This window comes from Schistocerca americana, chromosome 8, assembly GCF_021461395.2.
Source record: "Schistocerca americana isolate TAMUIC-IGC-003095 chromosome 8, iqSchAmer2.1, whole genome shotgun sequence".
Taxonomy (NCBI): Eukaryota; Metazoa; Arthropoda; class Insecta; order Orthoptera; family Acrididae; genus Schistocerca; species Schistocerca americana.
The window spans coordinates 396,978,139-396,996,909 of NC_060126.1; the positions used below are offsets into that span (position 1 = coordinate 396,978,139).

Sequence of the window (18,771 nt, forward strand, 5' to 3'; positions counted from 1 at the left end):
TGTCACGACTATGATGTCAGACTGGATCAACGAGCGGAACGTGAGCATTGTAGAATTTTGTAAAAGAAGTTTAGATAATTTTATGATAAATTGTATAAAACATTCCACTAAAATCATAATTCACCTTACCTGCAAACCAAGGCATTTGGCAATAACGTTTTTATAAAAAATAAAACTATATTGAGGAAAAATTAAATTTTAATATGAAAAGTGACATTCATTCAGTGGTCACTGAGCTTCGAACCACCAATCGTACTGTCTGAGTCTTTTCACCTATCACATAATTTTAAGTGCACTGAATAATGACATGATGGAAAAGACTGGGCTTGCATCTGTGAAAAACAACATTCAGATCCCAATACATGTAGGCCTCTTCCCAAACACGCATAACTGCGTATGTTCCTTCGTTTGTTCCACTTTTAAATGCCAACAGAAAATTTACATTTGAACACAAGTTCTTCGGTTGTGGTTCTGTAGAATCTGTAATGTCCTGGAAATGGTAAAATTTATAGAATTGATAACCTGCACTGAAAAAGATTGACCCTGGGTCCAAAAAAAAAAAAATCAGGCTCGACTATCGAGACGAAAATCTTTCTCTCTAGTCGATACCTCAAATGTCATTAATTATCGTTATATAGGTCGAGTGTCGAACTGTAACATCACCGGCCTGTGTCCTACAGGTTTGTGATAATTTTTCAGGGTAATAGAACAATAGTGTTTGCAGTATTAAAACCGTGATGAGTGAGCTAGTGTGGGGAATCAAAAATGGAGATTTAGATCAAGTAAAAGATATTATTGAGAAAAAGGTTTGTTTTAAAACAATAAGATGTTATTTTGAAAATTGTTTATCTGGGATATGCTGTCCAACAGAGTGTCTTATTTACATAATTTGTTTTAAGCAAATAGATGTTAATAAGGAAATTGACGGACGGCCGCCTATTCACTATGCAGCCGATTATGGACAGGGAGAAGTCATTAGTTACCTAGTTACGAAAGGAGCCGATGTTAATGTAAGTACAGTTTTCCATAAATGTATTTTACACCACATTTATTCGAAAGGCCGTGTTGCATGCGAATTATCCCCAATTTTGATTCGTATTTTACGCGTAAAGTGTCAGTGCGTGATCACTATTGCACTTAACAGACACCATCAGTGCACTTATTAATTACAAAAATATTCCTCACGTTACATTCATATTGGGCATTTCTAAAGAATGGATTAGATTAGATTCAGCTTTGTTTCCATAGACCCAAAAACGAGATGATTGTTGTGGGTGAGGAACATGTCGGAAAATATTATATATATAAAACATTGTGCATTTGAATGTAGTACTCACTCACCTGGTCATTTGTCAGATATGTGAATACATTACAGTAAACTGCTACTGGTAATATTTACAGAATTAATACACTTGTCAGAGTGAAAGATAGGTACACACATTTAATAAATTTGTCATACAAGAAATACCCAGTCTCCAATGTTGTCATCAAGTGCTGTCAAAACTGAAATCTAAGAGACATTTTTACATAAGCTGGTCTAACAGCCCCTGATATTTATCTATAGAATAGGAGTGGCCAACCTAAAAGTCTTTCAAATTCTGTTTAAACTGTGCCTTACCAGAAAGCAAGTTTTTAATTAATAAACAAGAAGCTGTGCAACTTTTTCTTAAATGATTGAATTGACGACCTTGGGGCGAGTCAGACAATGCGTTACACACTTTAATTGATTGCTGTTGTTATTTTTTATTAATCAGTTTTGTGATAAGAATACATAAGTGTTATAATGATCTCTCTGATTTGTTACAGTTAAATTAGGTAGTTCAACATGTTTGTAATTAACACTATCAAGAATATCTAAATTAATTACTTACCAGAGTAGATGCATCAGATATTTATCTTGTGCCTAATGGACAAAGCTTTTAATGTGTTCTACTATCTGCCCTTGCCATTACTCTTGTTGCCCTCTTCTGAATTGCAAGAATTTCATTAATTATTTTGTCTCCGGAATATTAAAACAGATTGAGAGATGGCAAAATATGGTGTCACTAATTTAAAAGTAATGTAGTACATCAGCATCTTTGATTTGTGTAAGGTAATTTGGTTTTTGGCACTCTATACCCTATTTTATACATTTTTATGTATAAAAATAAAATAAAAAGCTCTAATCTGTGGTAGACACTGGACAAGTCTCGGATGAATCTTTTGGTGCATATTATCCACACAGATCACAGAGAAAGGGCATTACTTTTACCCTCTCTGGAAGTAATAGCAGTATCAGTCTTGGCTACAAAACAGTAGTATATCATTTAAGATAAAATTGCAGTGTCTGCAAATTACAGAACAATAAACCCTCATAACAATCTCCATTTTCTTCAAGCGTTTTAAGGATGTAGGTAGCCTAGTGTTCTGTCAGAGCAGACTTCAAATCTTTATCAAGTGATGTGGCAAAGTGCTAAGACCTGGACTCGCATTTGCCATGATGGTGGTAGTTAAATTTCCAATCAAGCCATCCAGATTTAAGTTCTGTGTGGTTTCTATAATTACTTAGAGATTATACTGGAGTGGTTCCTTGGGAACAACCAATTTCCTTCCCAGAAGCAAGCTTGTCACCTGTCTCTAATGATCTTGTCAGTGACAGGACATTATTTATTTATCAGAAGCAAACAATATATTGCATGTGGATATGCAACTTAAATAACAGCAATTTTAAACAAATAATTGCAAACAGGACTTACCAGTCTCAACTGTAATGATTGTAGCTTTCTCTAAATTCTCTGTGGCACAAGAGACTGGGCATTAAATATATCAACACTGAGACCCCCATTTGTCGAATTGATTGAAAGACTTCCAAATAAACAATTCCTCTGAGAGACCAAGATAGACTACCACCAATGGACCCTACTCGTTATTTTAAATCCCCATTTTTCTGATAATTATTCAGATTCCATCCGTCTGCTTTGACCAATGACGTCACCAACATGGCGGAAACGACCATTCACAACTACTCCCATATCGCAACTATGACGTCATTACGTAAACATGACAACAAAACACAAAAATAGATTGAGAAACCATCAAACACATATTCCTCCAAAAATATAATGAAACTGACGGGACAAGTGGGAGAAAATGTGCATAAACAATGAACTTGATGAATGGAGTCAGATTTGCCATTGTCAACAGTCATTAGCTTATCTTAGTACCCACTGTGCATGTTTGTTCACCAGAATAAGATGCAGCAACAGAACTCTTATATTTACTATCTTCAGTTTTGTTCAAGTTTGTACAGATTGTATTTAAAGCAACCCTCACAGGATCTGTAAGATCACCTTCTGTTGTTTCAAGTTGAGGAGCCATTGCCTCTCCTGAAACATAAAATAAATTCTGCTACATTTCAGTAACATGTTACGAAAGATTGGGCCATTACACAAGAATGCTGTCTCTGTCACAAGTAGAACTTGCAAGTCACCCTATTACATTTGTCATTTTCAGTCGAAGCCCATATTTTGTGGGTCTTATAATATAACGTGCACCCCATGAATAAATGTTGCTTCAAAGCACTAGCATGTTGAGGATATCTTGAAGATGTCCCATTATTGGTACAATTTTGTTGTATTGAAATGATGGGACACATCATGTTGCTGGTTATAGAATTTTTGTATTTAGTTATTCCTGATGTAATACAGCTACAGTCCTGCTACTTGGTATCATAGCTTTTAGTGGAGAATTCAAGAAACCACTGTGGTGCTGGGCAGTAACTTGTGTTGGAATCCTGAACATACTGTTTATTATAATTGAGTACAGCATTGGACCTATAAGTAATGCTTCAAACACATTTTTTAAAAGAAGTGGGGAACAGGAATTTTATTGAACACTAAATAAACAAACCGTATTTAAGTGTATTAATAAAACTCCAAAATTTAATAAATCTTGGCGCCTTAACTGAAATGATGCCAAAATGAAATTAACCATTTTTTATAATCAAATGTAATCTTTTCAGTACTTTAAGATATTATAAAATGAGTTCTCAATTTTAGGCCAGGTGAAACATTCCTTCCCCCAGAATCTAACCACTCTTTGCGGCATGTGAGACAAATTAAATGATGTATTGCTCTACCTATTTAATCTGAAACCCATGCTCCCCACTGCTACATTTGCAAAAATAAGATTAGCCAGCCTTGCTTTAAGCCTGCAACCCTGGGTTAAACCTTTCACAACTCCAAAGTCGGTAATTAAAAGCTCCGTAGCCGCCTAACTACTTTCAAGATAGACTGAGATATGACCATTGGAATGGAGTACTTTCAATACTAACAGTTCAGTGCACAGGCTCCAGCTAATTGATAGCAAACCCTGATGGTAATCACAACGAAGAAATGAGAACACGGTTAAAAAAACAGTAGGGAATAAAAGAAATTTGTTGGTGTCAGTTAACCTTAGCCAAGTCCTTCACTATTAATCAACATTATCTCCAGCTATTTGGAAGTTTCATGCTCTACTATTGAGTCCTCTTTTAACTGAGCCAGTCGACACCCACTAATTCACAAGACTCCATGAGAAAAAGTAAGAAGTACCAAAGGAGAATGTGAAACCTCTCAATCCTGCACCTCATACATCCACCCACCAACTACTACCACATTCCAGTAAAAGGTAGGGTCACATTTGTAAGCAGCCATGTTATGAATCAGCTACACTGCAATTACTGTACAGAATTCTTTGTGGTCGTGACAAGTAGCCAGCTGCCGACTCGCACGAATGGCAAATTGCAAACTTGACTACCCAGTTGATGAACATACAGCGCACAACAACACAAATGTCTCCCAACAACCACGTCACTACACAGGCCATCTGGATACTCCCTTCCAGTACAAGTTTCTCTGAACTACGCAGATGGTAATTCTCTCCAACACATCCTGCATTGCTGCAATCCCCCTGGCTTAAACCTCTGTAGACCTGTTCCCATTGCCTGATTTTGCCTTTTCCGTACTCTCTCCTATCCACACCATTCCTCCTGTGTCCAGATCATGCACTGGCTCCCCCCCCCCCCCCCCCCCCTCTCTCTCTCTCTCTCTCTCTCTCTCTCTCTCTCTCTCTCTCTCTCTCTCTCTCTCTCTCTCTCTCTCTTCCCCCCCCCCCCCCCCCCGCCCCGTCCCTCTCCCCCCACCCCACCCCATCCCTCTCCCCACCCACCCTGATACTCTACCTGTGCTGCTAGAACATGAGCCTTTACAAGTACGACACAACATGTGGTTCATGCACGATGGAGCTCCTGCACATTTCAGTCGAAGTGTTGTACGCTTCTCAACAACAGATTCGGTGACCGATGTATTGGTAGAGGCGGACCAATTCCATGGCCACCGCGCTCTCCTGACCTCAACCCTCTTGACTTTCATTTATGGGGGCATTTGAAAGCTCTTGTCTACGCAACCCCGGTACCAAATGTAGAGACTTTTCGTGCTCGTATTGTGGATGGCTGTGATACAATACGCCATTCTCCAGGGCTGCATCAGCGATTCCATGTGACGGAGGGTGGATGCATGTATCCTCGCTAACGGAGGACATTTTGAACATTTCCTGTAACAAAGTGTTTGAAGTCACGCTGGTACGTTCTGTTGCTGTGTGTTTCCATTCCATGATTAATGTGATTTGAAGTAAGTAATAAAATGAGCTCTAACATGGAAAGTAAGCATTTCCGGACACATGTCCACATAACATATTTTCTTTCTTTGTGTGTACCGAGCGAGGTGGCGCAGTGGTTAGCACATTGGACTCGCATTCGGGAGGACGACTGTTCAATCCCGTCTCCAGCCATCCTTATTTAGGTTTTCCGTGATTTCCCTAAATCGTTTCAGGCAAATGCCGGGATGTTTCCTTTGAAAGGACACGGCCGATTTCCTTCCCCATCCTTCCCTAACCCGAGCTTGCGCTTCGTCTCTAATGACCTCATTGTCGACGGGACGTTAAACAACACTATCCTAACCTAACCTTTCTTTGTGTGTGAGGAATGTTTCCTGAAAGTTTAGGCGTACCTTTTTGTAACACCCTGTATACATAACTGGGTCTAGATTGGGTCTTAGCATCTATTCCACAATGTCAGGTCTTGTAAGCAATGACATCTCGGTCGGCAAATGATTCTAATGCAGGTAGAGAAGCATTTTCACATCGGACGATAGCGGGAGTAAACCATCCACTTCCGGTACTCCCTGTGGCAACGTCAAGACTGAAATTAACTCGACATCCACAGAAAAAAAACGGTCCATTCAATATGACGCTTTGAACAGTTCCATTTGTGCCAAGTTTATTCTCCAGGCTTATTATGTGTTTGTAGACTGGCATGCTGTAGCTGAGTGGTTGCCTTTCCTTAATTTTATATATTGCTCCATCCAGGTATTTCTGTTACTGTTCTACACAAAAATATGGAATTCATCAGAAAATGTATATATGTTGATATAACAGGTGCACAGTTCACCAAAAGTCAGTGTGATTTCTGCTATTTCTCATCAGCAGGTTTGTGGGCCAATTTTCTCAATTTAAAACACTGTTATGAGATACCTGCTTCAACTTGCTGCAGCACTGTCCAAATTTAATTCGGTACGCATTTACACTGACAGATTAAAGGCCAATGATAGGGTCGGTTATGCCTTTTGATCATGCACAAGGACACGAGAAGCAATCTCTGCTGAGTGCCAGCGGTGTCTACACTGCAGAGTTGGTTGCTATACCTCAAGCTTTGCAGTACATCAAATCCAAGCCCATGACAAATTTTGATTTTAAGCTCTTCCGTGGGTACATAAAAAGCATAACCCTTCGCTATCTCAAAAGTCTTTTGGTGACCATCACCCAGGACGTACTGGTTGACCTCTCTCTCTCTCTCTCTCTCTCTCTCTCTCTCTCTCTCTCTCTCTCTCGTCTGTGTGTCCAATCACCTATGTATTTTGTTTGTGTACCCATGTCACAGTGTAGTACAAGTCACTCAAGATAGTTAGGCTCCTATTTTGTTCTCTGTGAGGTACATTGTCAGCGTGATAATTTTACACATGGCCCACAGTATTTCTGTAAATGTCATAGTGGTTGCAAAGGTTTTTAAATTAAGTTTCATTTTTCTAGGCAAAAGACAAACATGGAATTAGTGCTCTTCTTGCAGCAATTTGGGAGGGACATACAGACTGTGTCAGATTACTTTTGGAAAAGGTAAGTGTCAATTTGTCGTATTTCGTATTCATATGAATAGGACATTAAGAGTGTGATGTTTCATTAGTTTCACAACTATCTTGCACTAAACTGATGTGTCTGTGAAAATAAAACTTGAATTGATTTTACTGTAACATTTGTTTGAAAGTCCATACTCACTCGCAGTTCAATTAATTTAGAGTTTTTCTGCAGTTTGTGAAAGATGTGGGAAAGGGAGAACAACATATGTGAATGTTCTCAGGAGTTAATGATGGGATGATCAGCTAAATTACAATATTTCCCATTTAGTGATTCATACATGTCATTAGAATCACTTTATAGATGTTCTTGTTGTTCATATACACTGAAGCACCAAGGAAACTGGTATACGCATGTGTATTCAAATACAGAGATATGCAAGCAGGCAGAATACGGAGCTGCGGTCAGCAAAAAATATATGACAATAAGTGTCTGGCACAGTTTTTAGATCGGTTACTGCTGCTACAATGGCATGTTATCAAAGAGTTAAGTGAGTTTGAATGTGGTGTTATAGTCGGCAAACAAGCTATGGGGCACAGCAATCTCAGAGGAAGTGACAAAATAAGGATTTTCGCATACGACCATTTCGAGAGTGTACCGTGAATTATCAGGAATCTGGTAAAACATCAAATCTCAGATATCGCTGCGGCCACAAAAATATCCTGCAAGAACAGGACCAACGACGGCTGAAGAGAATCGTTCAACATGACAGAAGAGCAACCCTTCTGCAACTTGCTGCAGATTTCAGTGCTGGGCCATCAACAAGTATCATCAGCATGTGAACCTTTCAACGAAACATCATCAATATGATTTTCGGAGCCACTTACGTACCCATCGTGACTGCACAGCACCAAGCTTTACACCTCGCCTGGGCCTGTAAACACTGACATTGGACTATGATGACGAAAAATTTTGCCTAGCCAGATAAGTCTCGTTTCAAATTGTATCGAACAGATGGATGTGTACAGATATGGAGATAACCTCATGAACATGAGACAGCAGGAGACTGTTCAAGCTGGTGGAGGGACCCTGATACAGCTAGATATGACGCTGACATGCGACACGTACGTAAGCATCCTGTCTAATCATCTGCATCCATTTGTGTCCATTGTGCATTCTGATGGACTTGGGTAATTCCGGCAGGGCAGTGCAAAACCCCACACATCCAAATTGCTACACAGTGGCTCAAGGAACACTCTTCTGAGTTTAAGCATTTCCGCTGGCCACCAAACTTCCCAGACATGAACATTATTGAGCATATCTGGGATGCCTTGCAACATGCTGTTCAGAAGAGGTCTCCACCCGCATTTACTCTTGCAGATTTATGGGCAGCCCTGCAGGATCCATGGTGTTGGTTCCCTCCAGCACTACTACAGACAGTAGTAGAGTCCATGTCACATTGTGTTGCGGCACTTCTGCGTACTCACCCGGCCCGTACCTGATATTAGGTAGGTGTATCAGCATGGAATGTCAGATCCCTTAATCGGGCAGGTAGGTTAGAAAATTTAAAAAGGGAAATGGATAGGTTAAAGTTAGATATAGTGGGAATTAGTGAAGTTCGGTGGCAGGAGGAACAAGACTTCTGGTCAGGTGACTACAGGGTTATAAACACAGTCAAATAGGGGTAATGCGGGAGTAGGTTCAATAATGAATAGGAAAATAGGAATGCGGGTAAGCTACTACAAACAGCATAATCTCTGTCTTCCCATTATATAATCTATCTGATACCTTTTAGTGTCTCCAGGGTTCTTCCATGTATACAACCTTCTATCATGATTTTTAAACCAAGTGTTAGCTATGATTAAGTTGTGCTCTGTGCAAAATTCTACCAGGCGGCTTCCTCTTTCATTTCTTAGCCCCAATCCACATTCACCTACTGCGTTTCTTTCTCTCCCTTTTCCTACACTCGAATTCCAGTCACCCATGACTATTAAATTTTCGTCTCCCTTCACTATCTGAATAATTTCTTTTATTTTATCATACATTTCTTCAATTTCTTCATCATCTGCAGAGCTAGTTGGCATATAAACTTGTACTACTGTACTGTACTGCATTATTGGGGCCAAGATAGATACGAAGCCCACACCTACTACAGTAGTACAAGTTTATATGCCAACTAGCTCTGCAGATGATGAAGAAATTGAAGAAATGTATGATGAAATAAAAGTAATTATTCAGATAGTGAAGGGAGACGAAAATTTAATAGTCATGGGTGACTGGAATTCGAGTGTAGGAAAAGGGAGAGAAGGAAACGCAGTAGGTGAATATGGATTGGGGCTAAGAAATGAAAGAGGAAGCCGCCTGGTAGAATTTTTAACAGAGCACAACTTAATCATAGCTAACACTTGGTTTAAGAATCATGATAGAAGGTTGTATACATGGGAGAACCCTGGAGACACTAAAAGGTATCAGATAGATTATATAATGGGAAGACAGAGATTTAGGAACCAGGTTTTAAATTGTAAGACATTTCCAGGGGCAGATGTGGACTCTGACCACAATCTATTGGTTATGACCTGTAGATTAAAACTGAAGAAACTGCAAAAATGTGTGAATTTAAGGAGATGGGACCTGGATAAACTGAAAGAACCGGAGGTTGTACAGAGTTTCAGGGAGAGCATAAGGGAACAATTGACATGAATGGGGGAAAGAAATACAGTAGAAGAAGAATGGGTAGCTTTGAGGGATGAAGTAGTGAAAGCAGCAGAGGATCAAGTAGGTAAAAAGACGAGGGCTAGTAGAAATCCTTGGGTAACAGAAGAAATATTGAATTTAATTGATGAAAGGAGAAAATATAAAAATGCAGTAAATGAAGCAGGCAAAAAGGAATACAAACGTCTCAAAAATGAGATCGACAGGAAGTGCAAAATGGCTAAGCAGGGATGGCTAGAGGACAAATGTAAGGATGTAGAGGCGTATCTCACTAGGGGTAAGATAGATACTGCCTACAGGAAAATTAAAGAGACCTTTGGAGATAAGAGAACCACTTGTATGAACATCAAGAGCTCAGATGGAAACCCAGTTCTAAGCAAAGAAGGGAAAGCAGAAAGGTGGAAGGAGTATATAGAGGGTCTATACAAGGGCGATGCACTTGAGGACAATATTATGGAAATGGAAGAGGATGTAGATGAAGATGAAATGGGAGATACGATACTGCGTGAAGAGTTTGACAGAGCACTGAAAGACCTGAGTCGAAACAAGGCCCCCGGAGTAGACAACATTCCATTGGAACTACTGACGTTCTTGGGAGAGCCAGTCCTGACAAAACTCTACCATCTGGTGAGCAAGATGTATGAAACAGGCGAATTACCCTCAGACTTCAAGAAGAATATAATAATTCCAATCCCAAAGAAAGCAGGTGTTGACAGATGTGAAAATTACCGAACAGTCAGTTTAGTAAGCCACAGCTGCAAAATACTAACACGAATTCTTTACAGACGAATGGAAAAACTAGTAGAAGCCGCCCTTGGGGAAGATCAGTTTGGATTCCGTAGAAATACTGGAACATGTGAGGCAATGCTGACCTTACGACTTATCTTAGAAAAAAGATTAAGGAAAGGCAAGCCTACGTTTCTAGCATTTGTAGACTTAGAGAAAGCTTTTGACAATGTTGACTGGAATACTCTCTTTCAAATTCTAAAGGTGGCAGGGGTAAAATACAGGGATCGAAAGGCTATTTACAATTTGTACAGAAACCAGATGGCAGTTATAAGAGTCGAGGGGCATGAAAGGGAAGCAGTGGTTGGGAAGGGAGTAAGACAGGGTTGTAGCCTCTCCCTGATGTTATTCAATCTGTATATTGAGAAAGCAGTAAAGGAAACAAAAGAAAAATTCGGAGTAGGTATTAAATCCATGGAGAAGAAATAAAAACTTTGAGGTTCGCCGACGACGTTGTAATTCTGTCCGAGACAGCAAAGGACTTGGAAGAGCAGTTGAACGAAATGGATGGTGTCTTGAAAGGAGGATATAAGATGAACATCAACAAAAACAAAATGAGGATAATGGAATGTTGTCGAATTAAGTCGGGTGATGTTGAGGGTATTAGATTAGGAAATGACACTTAAAGTAGTAAAGGAGTTTTGCTATTTGGGGAGCAAAATAACTGATGATGGTCGAAGTAGAGAGGATATAAAATGTAGACTGGCAATGGCAAGGAAAGCTTTTCTGAAGAAGAGAAATTTGTTAACATCGAGTATAGATTTAAGTGTCAGGAAGTCATTTCTGAAAGTATTTGTATGGAGTGTAGCCATGTATGGAAGTGAAACATGGACGGTAAATAGTTTGGACAAGAAGAGAATAGAAGCTTTCGAAATGTGGTGCTACAGAAGAATGCTGAAGATTAGATGGGTAGATCACATAACTAGTGAGGAAGTATTGAATAGGATTGGGGAGAAGAGAAGTATGTGGCACAACTTGACCAGAAGAAGGGATCGGTTGGTAGGACATGTTCTGAGGCATCAAGGGATCACCAGTTTAGTATTGGAGGGCAGCGTGGAGGGTAAAAATCGTAGGGGGAGACCAAGAGATGAATACACTAAGCAGATTCAGAAGGATGTAGGTTGCAGTAGGTACTGGGAGATGAAGAAGCTTGCACAGGATAGAGTAGCGTGGAGAGCTGCATCAAACCAGTCTCAGGACTGAAGACCACAACAACAACAACATCAGTTTCTTTGGCCCTTCAGTGTATATACACTTCCAAAACGCTTTATTTAACACCTGTAGTGTTACATAGGTTTTAAAATTATATTAACCTCGTTCACAGAGTACTTTGCTGTAAGTCACCATCTGTTTATGAATGTACTATTCCCCCTTACAGTTCTGTAGTAGCTTTAATTTAATAACAATGTGATTCTTATTGTCCTTGCTATTTTCCTTTTTATTTTCAAACCCCTGTCAAACAAGTTGTAAAATTTTCAAATATTGCATGTGTGGGCTTTACTAATATTGGGCATATTTCAAATGGCAATAATTTTGATAACACCTGTGTTTCATTTATCAAATTCTGTTACCACAAACAAATTGTTAAAATACTCATTTGTTTTTGTCTTCGTCCCAATAAAATCTGTCAGCTTCTAGGTTGGATGGAAAAATTCTGTCTAACCGTTACAATTGTTAGAACAGAACTTTTCGCTTTGATTTTCAACAGTTTTTGTAGGATATATATGACTATGAAATTTAATTTTAGAGTTGAAATTATTTTCCTTTAAATTCATTGCTGGATTAATTTTTAATAAATGACCCAAAACTTTATTAAATGATCGCCTTGTAGTGCCTCTCTACAGGCAGTCATGTGTGCACGTACATGACTATTCTGCTTAAAAACAAAATATCAGCATTTAAACCTTCTTTCGATTAAGCTTTTCTTTAGGATTTATTGTGACACTGAGGTGGAGTTATCATGTTTTCTGGTGGAACTGACACCTGAAATAGTTATGTCCCTCTGTGGATCATCATCAGTATCAGTCCGTAGTTATCCTGGATGCTCCTGGACACCATGGCCATGACCTGGTCACAGAAGGTGCTCTTAACCTTAATCAGTGTACTTAATTAGCTTCAGCTGTTTGTTTCCTTGATACTGAATTGAATGCATTGTTCATTCCACTCTTGTTAGAGTAGTCAAATATTTTGGCTTGGTAACAAAGGAGACATGTTAATGCTGTACCCGTTCGTAGTATTTGTTGAACTTAACTGTACAAAAGAACTTGTGTTATTATACAGTAGTGCTGGCCTAAAAGTAAAAATAAAGAAGTGTACTGCTGGCAGGAAATTCTGGAATGATATATTGCTTGAAACATGTAATTGTCATTTTGACTGTGTGTGTGTGTGTGTGTGTGTGTGTGTGTGTGTGTGTGCGCGCGCACGCACCTGTACCTGACAGGTCCGTCATAGCTTGTTCTGTTGTTCCATGCAGTTCATTCTTGCAAGCGAATTGCTACGCAGATTACCTCTGTCTTTAAATTAGTGTGTGTACTTCTTATTGTATTTACAGCTGCACCAAAAAGTGAAACATTATTTCAATCAAACTGAATTTTTTTCACAACTACAATACAGCCTACAAAAGCAATTTATATGTTGTTGGAAGCTGGGAGTGGAATCTTATAAGCTGATGCAAAAATCTTTAATTAACCACCCATGTATAATGCAAGAAATTAGGAAGCCCAACATCTTGTTAAGAGACAATTTCAAATATATGTGAAGGGCTGGGTGGTACCTGAAAATAGGCATGGGTCTGCTAATTAAAGTGCTCCAACCAGCCTGAGAGACCATCTGTAACATGTAACAACAATGCCATAAGTCCACAAGAGATACTGTTATTTATACTAAAAGCAGCCAGATGAACTTTGTGGTGAGTAGTGATATCATTCATGATATAAATCCCATGTTTCAAGAAAGATAGCATTTAAGAATTTCCTGTCAGCAATGTCCTATTACTTTTTTAGGCCAGTGAAGTTCTTCAGTGCAGTTACATTGGCTCTGAAGTTTTCTTTTAATCAACACACACAACCAATGGATACAAATTAACATACCGTCTATATTAACAAGTCAAAACTGCAAAGGTTGATATACGTCAATTTGCAATTGGTTTTGATGACTTTGCTCGGCTGCATCATCTACTAACAATTCAAGAGGACTGTTCTGATTTCCTGCTAAATTGTTCATTTAGTTTAGGAGTAGCAGAGAGCCTTTGACACTTTGTTTTGGGAATGTCAGACAATGCTGTTTACATCACCATTCTATCCTACATTTTCTCCAGTTTGCTATGAACCATATTTATTTATTTTGAATCATTATATGCATTATATACAATTACATGATTTTGCATCTCTTGTCAGGCCCTTCTGTTGGGTTGCATAATTCTTTTGCCTGCTTAATGAAGGAAGTTGCTGTCTTATCTATATAGTAATTGCCCAAATGTCATGCTTTTGAGTTTACAGGTTTGACAGAACTGGAGGAACGTGTTGCCATATTTTGTTAGATTAATCATTATTATGTCCCCAAAATATCATAAATGTGTTTATGAGTTGATGTTTTCTAATGCAGGGAGCGTCAAAAGAGGGGACAGCGCCAGATGGAACAACCTACCTAGCGTCGGCAGAAAAAGATGAAATAAAGCAGCTGCTCCAAAAATGAGCCTGTGGGCATTTACAAAATTGATTTTCTCTGTCTGAATAAGCTTTTATCTGAGATACGAACAGTATTTTCCTGATTCTGTAAGAGATGTCATGTTGGCACAGGAGACTTGCATCTTAAATATTTAAGTAACTTTTATACAGTTAGCATTTTAATATTTGAAATTTTCATTGATATAGAGGATGTGTGGAAGTATTTTTATACAAAGTCTGTTTCTGTATATCCCTACCTCCCCCTGCTCCATTCATTTAACATTATTTTTGTCAATGTATACAGCCAAAATATTATATCCCAGACTGCTCAAAACAAATTAATTTTGTCTGGTCATAATGAAGAAAACATTACTCAAAGACTTAGTTTACATATCATTGTAGTAAAAGCCTGTCTCTTCATTTTGTTGTTGGAAGAATATAATTTAAAATTTTGTTAGAGATGTATGTTGATGAACTGTGTCCTTTGCTGCTATTAGAAGTGCCTTCGTAACATTAAATGGTTATTTAAAGATATATTTTGATAGGAACGGTCTTTCTCAGTAGCATTTTTCTGTTGTAAATTGTACTTCTAACCTAAATTTTCAGAGCCTGTTTAAGTATATGAATCCTAATTTTTGTGATGAGTCATGTGTAGAGTGTCCCTAATAAGGAGTTCCTAATTTTTTCTAAACTAACTAGCCACCTCCCATTCTTGAATGTGTGATCTCACTTTCTCTTGATTTAATGACTCCTCTTTAATTTCCATGTTTGATTAGCATTCAGCTTTAGAAATAAAAACAGAGAGAATTCCAGGCTGTAAAATGTGTTGCTCATGACCATTCCCATTTGTTAGTTGATGTTTTGATGTACTGAACACCACAAAATAAAAGTAGCTGTGGGTTGCATACTGGCTGTTGACACAGAGTATGGAATCTTAGTGCCATGTGAGTATAGGTATTGGATTTGAATGTATAGTGTGTTGTTATTGAAGTACTGGTCAGTTGATAGAAATGTTGGTAGCCTTTGTTTTTTTTTTTTCTTTTTTTGGTGGCATGAATAATACAATTGTGTTGATTGGCAAGAGGACTGTCATAAAAAAACCTGTAAAGAGCACTATTTGTTTTGATTGGGGGGAAATTTAATTCTGTAATGTACTTTCTCTTTGTCCTATTGTTTATTCTGACCCATAAAGATGTATTTGCAATATAACAAGAATGAACAATGTTTTACTTCAACCAAATTGTTGCTGATTAACTACTTGCTTTAGCACATCAAAGTGAAGTGTCAAGCTGGCCTACATGATGTCATTTTGTGCTTCAGAGTGAAACCTATTGATTTGTTCTGGCCCTCACCACAACTGAAGAATGGTATGCAAAATATTACCATTTACAGTGCATATTATAATTCTCTTTAAAATAGGAATTCGAAATAATATTGTTCATGGATTTATTCAGAGATGCATTGCTGCTCTTTTGAGCACAAACCTCATTTGGTAGACCTGAATTAAGTTGATTCTGTTTATAAGCTGTGGATAACACGTGTGTGTCTGTTTTACTCCAGTTCGTAATCACTGAAGAGCTAGATTAATTAATACAGTGGGATCTTTGTTCCCCTCCCCCCCCCCCCCCCCCCCCTGCATTTTATGTGTATCACTGCTAGACAGAAAGATAAATTTTGTCTGATTAATCATTCAGGCACTGTCTTTAAAACATATAACGTGAACAGTAAGTTTGCAAAGAATGGCAGTCCTCCAATGTAGGAATGATGTGTACAGTTCTCTGAAGCGTTAGTCATTTAGATTTCTGTGATGCAAGTCTTGAATCAGATGGCACCATGGTATGTCTTATAAATTACTTATTTGGTCTTAGATATTTAACATTTCTCCATTTTTGAGAAGTAGATGGTACAGAAATTCTAAGTCACAGATAAATTGTTCATCAGCATCATTGGTAAATATATTCCATTTTCTGTGTGATATGAATTCCTGATTAATTCCCTTGGCCTACTCTAGTTTCAGAAAAAAGTCTGAGTAAAATTCTGATTTAGATATATTTAGATGTAAAATAATCAGTAACATTTGAGAGAAAAAAGAGAAACATATATATACTTGCAGTTTTATATACAATATACATATATATAATTTATGTAATGCTTTATAAATATTATATATTGAAAAGAATAGTCTATGAAGTACTGAAATTATGCCTCACTGTTTTTAGCTGCTTGTCTTTAACCTATTACATGTCCTGTTGACTGCTGTTGAGTATGACATAATGAAAATAAATTGTTTTGTAATTTGTGTAATTTTGGTACTAATATGAACATGTTTAACATAATTTTTGTTGTAGCTTTTGTTAGAAAAGCCCAGTTGTTCCTCATGATAGGAAGTTATCTCTGGGATAATGTGATCTGAGAGGAGATTTTGTGATTGTTCCTATCTATAGTAATTTTATTTATCTTAAGCACTCTTTCATGTTTGTATATTTTAGTAAAGACAGGAAAGAGAGAAAATGGTAAGCTGGTTGTGGCAGTGTTTTATCAGAGAAACAGTGGCTGGCAATTATGTACTAAGAGGATATGTGATTTTTGACACTCTTTCTCAAAGTTGAAGTAGGGCAAGAACATCATTTGAAGTACTCCATAATTCAAAATAATTATATTTGTTGATATATGTTTATTTTGATTATGATTGCAAATATAATTTTGGATAATTTTTTTAAGGAAGATACTGCTTATTGATATTTGTGGTTTCATTAACATCTGAAATTTTGTGATGTGTTGAAAATTCCACTATCCCAAAACCAAAGACTCTTCTCAGCTTAAAGCCTGGCCTTCCCCTTTCAAATATGTAGAAGGTTTTTCCCAGGTTATAGGAAGAGGTATCAAGTTTCCTGTTTTCTGTTCTTCAGTCATGTTATTTTTACATCAGTAGTACCACTGAATTTATTGCAGAATTAATGGGAAGCTTGTTAATAGATTACTAATGTATTTACCCATATCTCATTCTTATTTATCAAAAATATATTGAAGAAAAATGGGAATGAACACTTCATGGAAGTGTAGACAGTAGTTTGCCTTCAGACAATTGAGGCATCCCTTTCACTTCTTAAGAAGCAATTCTATACTTCAAACTAAAGTTTAGGACTGTATCATTCTTGTTTGTGTGCAGTAGTTATACAATTAAATTTTACCATTGCCTTCTTCAGATAGTGATTCCTGTTGAATACGAGTATTGTGCTACCAACAGTTAACTGGCTGCTGTAGCGATGTTTCCAAATGTGTGGATAGTGGTAGAAGTGTGTTTACAGTTTAGCAACACCACCATATCATTCAACTCTCTCTTCTGTTAATTGATTAATATCCAAAACAATGTCAAAAGCTGAATTTTTTTTCTTTCGTGTTTTTTCTATAACTTACACCTATCTGACTGGGTAGGATACAAAAGGTTACTTATTTACATGACTGGATAAGATATATATATTCTTTTTAATTTTGGGTGTGGCTGTTTCAACAAGCTGCCCTTTGACTATTAGTCAGTCAGTTGTAGTAAGATTTCATTAGATAAAAGTTCTTCTCAGTTAGCATGTTGAAGAGAATGTGTGAAATCTTTTCCAGCTATGTATAATTCTGGTTTTAAGACTTGCTGTTAATTACAGTTTAGTAATGATATATCAGTTGTTAAACATTCGTGGAAATATGTGAAATAAATCGCACAGGTGATTGAAAGTGGTGCCGCCCTGTGAAGAAAACGCATTAAGTGTTGTTTGTTACGAAAGATATCTAATCTATAGCAATTTATTTTTTGTTCATGTGAAATGACTGGACTTATATGTTTGTATAACAATATTAATTAGAAATAAATTTATTATTCTTTTGAAATTTTTTGACGTGTTCATTCTATTTGCTTTCAAAGCATGTATGTTCCCAAAACAGACATTTTCCATAGGTTGTAGATTAATATAAGCTCATCTTTTAGTCATATTGGTGATAATGTCAGAAGATCTATTGGGTGTATAGTAAACCACTAACAGAAGTTCCATGGCGAGTATCTCTGTGCATCACCCTGGTGTACAAGCTTGACAACAACTGAATCTTGAATAGGGTCCTTGAGCATAAAAATCCATCAATGGTACAGTGTTGTGAAACAGTATTACATTACTACCAATAAACACATTTAAAAGTGAAAGAAACTAATTGTATCTTTTGTATTTATTAGGTCCCTCTTCAGAAAGAAAAGGGGGTTAGATTGGGGATGTTCAGAAAAGACAGGCAGATCACTTTTGTGATGGCAGCAACAGAACAACTACAATCATTCAGTTGGTTGGACTACTCATTCATTCTTTTGAATGAAACCACTCCTTGGGAGCAACCAAATGGAAACATTCAATACCATTATAGCTTTGCACTTTGACTGAATTATTTAGTCTTTCTTTTCAAGTAAAAACAGTAGTTTTTCTGTTGG

General features: G+C 37.5%; 1 protein-coding gene across 1 annotated transcript; it reads left to right on the forward strand.

Annotated features, from left to right (window-relative positions):
- Window positions 1-623: 623 nt before the first annotated feature.
- Window positions 624-18,188, forward strand: LOC124544785 (myotrophin). The gene is made up of 4 exons (XM_047123468.1): window positions 624-806; window positions 900-1,010; window positions 7,105-7,188; window positions 14,248-18,188. Exons 1-4 carry the CDS (start codon window positions 738-740, stop codon window positions 14,335-14,337), a joined length of 354 nt encoding a protein of 117 aa, XP_046979424.1. The 5' UTR covers window positions 624-737; the 3' UTR covers window positions 14,338-18,188.
- Window positions 18,189-18,771: the final 583 nt, after the last annotated feature.

Bases quoted from the DNA above. Each gene is read 5' to 3' on its own strand.
- LOC124544785 (XM_047123468.1), top strand. From the start codon at position 738: ATGAGTGAGCTAGTGTGGGGAATCAAAAATGGAGATTTAGATCAAGTA. The intron at 807-899 runs GTTTGTTTTAAA...ATTTGTTTTAAG, and splicing joins AAGATATTATTGAGAAAAAG to CAAATAGATGTTAATAAGGA. The intron at 7,189-14,247 runs GTAAGTGTCAAT...TTTCTAATGCAG, and splicing joins TCAGATTACTTTTGGAAAAG to GGAGCGTCAAAAGAGGGGAC.